Source organism: Halyomorpha halys, unplaced genomic scaffold, assembly GCF_000696795.3.
Source record: "Halyomorpha halys isolate HHAL.00 unplaced genomic scaffold, Hhal_1.1 Scaffold92.1, whole genome shotgun sequence".
In the NCBI taxonomy this organism is placed as follows: Eukaryota; Metazoa; Arthropoda; class Insecta; order Hemiptera; family Pentatomidae; genus Halyomorpha; species Halyomorpha halys.
Window position 1 is genome coordinate 31,955 of NW_027105695.1, and position 1,957 is coordinate 33,911.

Genomic DNA, 1,957 nt, shown 5'->3' on the forward strand with positions numbered 1-1,957 from the left:
TCACACAGGTGAGAAGCCTCATCAATGTCCTTACTGTGATTATAAATCAATACAGTCTGGACCAATGAAAAGCCATATAAAGGGGCATCACACAGGAGAGAAGCCCCATCCATGTCCTCACTGTGATTATAAATCAGTAACATCTAGAGGTTTAAAAAGTCATATAATGGGACGTCACACAGGTGAGAAGGCCTATCAATGTCCTTACTGTGATTATAAATCAATACAATCTGGAGATTTGAAAAAACATATAATGGCCCGTCATACTGGAGAAAAGTCACATCAATGTCCTCACTGTGATTATAAATCAGTAACATCTGGAGGTTTGAAAAATCATATAATGGGACGTCACACAGGTGAAAAGTCTCATCAATGTCCTTACTGTGATTATAAATCAGTTGGATCTAGAAGTATGAAAAGTCATATAAAGGCCCGTCACACAGGTGAGAAGCCTCATCAATGTCCTCATTGTGATTATAAATCAGTAACATCTGGAGGTTTGAAAAGTCATATAATGGCCCGCCACACAGGTGAGAAGTCACATCAATGTCCTCATTGTGATTATAAATCAGTAAGATCAGGAGATTTGAAAAAGCATATAAGGGGCCGTCACACAGATGAAAAGTCCTATCAATGTCCTTACTGTGATTATAAATCAATACAATCTGGAGATTTGAAAAACATATAATGGCTCGTCATACTGAAGAGAAATTAAAAAAAAAAGTTGTGAACCATAATATTTTGATTCAACCTTGATTAAATAGAATTGCTAATTTTTAAAGCTAAAAGAGTTAAATGGACTCTTGTTAAAATAGTTTTTCCTCTTAGGAACATAAGTAGTATCTTACTTTACCCTTTCAGTTAGACAATGTGGGGTGATCTCAGTCCCCCCCCTGCATTTTATTTTTAGTTTTTAATTTACTTATGTAACAGTTTTAATTTAAATTTGTACATGATTTAAATTTTATAACTGATATAGAAAATGCTCTGTTGCCAGAAGATAGGTTAGATTTAAAGTAAGGCCACAAAGACTATGAAAATATTTAGGTACTTATATTGTTTTTTTCTAGTAAATTTGTATAAACTTATTTTGGATTTTTCTTTTAGGATGTTTGATTATATTGATGTTTCTAAACAAACTTTATTTAAAATTTAGGATTTTATTTAAAATTTAACTAATGCATTATGTATTTTAATGATATTTTGAGTCTTGTCAGATAGAAACAAAAAGTATTAACTGTTACTATGAACAGAACATAGGCATTGGAAATTGAAAAAATTCATTAATTATATAAGAAAAATTTTATCAATATTAATAGTGTGAAGAAAACATGGTTACTTTAATGACAAAAGAAAATGTATGTTTTATTATTTAATATGTAATAAGTTAAATTTATCTCATATGTCTAAGTTAAGAATTATTAATGATTTATAAATAATTCTTTTGTAATATAGGATTATTAGATGTTTTAAATAGGATATTACTGCATTATGTTGATAAATAACAGATTGATAAATATTTAATCATTTGTAAGTAAAATGTGCGTTTTTGGTTTATACATTTAAAGATTTTGAATATTTGAACATAAGAATAATTTTTGTTAAAAGACCAGAATAGCGCAGTGTCATGCTTGCCTTTCGGAAGCCACACATTGCCATATCGGCAGATATCTGCCAGATGTATTTGCAAATAAGATTAGACCCTGAGGACTGTGCATTTCAGCACTTTTTCTACAAATTCTGAAATACCGATGCCTTGACAGAGTATAAGTTCGATAGACTATCGTTTGGGTTGTCATATTCCCCTTTTTGGCGATGCGAGTCATAATGGCGAAAATTACCCAGAGGCCTCATGTGCATTACTGGAGCACATGTACATCGATGACCTTTTGACAGGAATGGACACGGTTTCAGAAGCCACTGCTTTGAAGCGGGATTTAGTAGAGCTGCTAGGTAA

The 1,957-nt window shown here is 31.7% G+C and overlaps 1 protein-coding gene across 3 annotated transcripts in view; it reads left to right on the forward strand.

The window, feature by feature from the left end:
* LOC112211130 (zinc finger X-chromosomal protein-like) overlaps nucleotides 1-1,340 on the forward strand; it is a 15,820-nt gene extending 14,480 nt beyond the window's left edge. For 2 of the 3 annotated variants that reach the window (XM_067052900.1, XM_067052898.1), the window contains exon 7: nucleotides 9-1,337. In XM_067052900.1, coding sequence (XP_066909001.1) covers nucleotides 9-688 — 680 coding nt within the window. In that variant the 3' untranslated portion in view covers nucleotides 689-1,337. Of the gene's footprint in view, nucleotides 1-8 lie in introns of all 3 variants that reach the window. The other variant, XM_067052904.1, reaches the window with a different exon arrangement.
* Nucleotides 1,341-1,957: the final 617 nt, after the last annotated feature.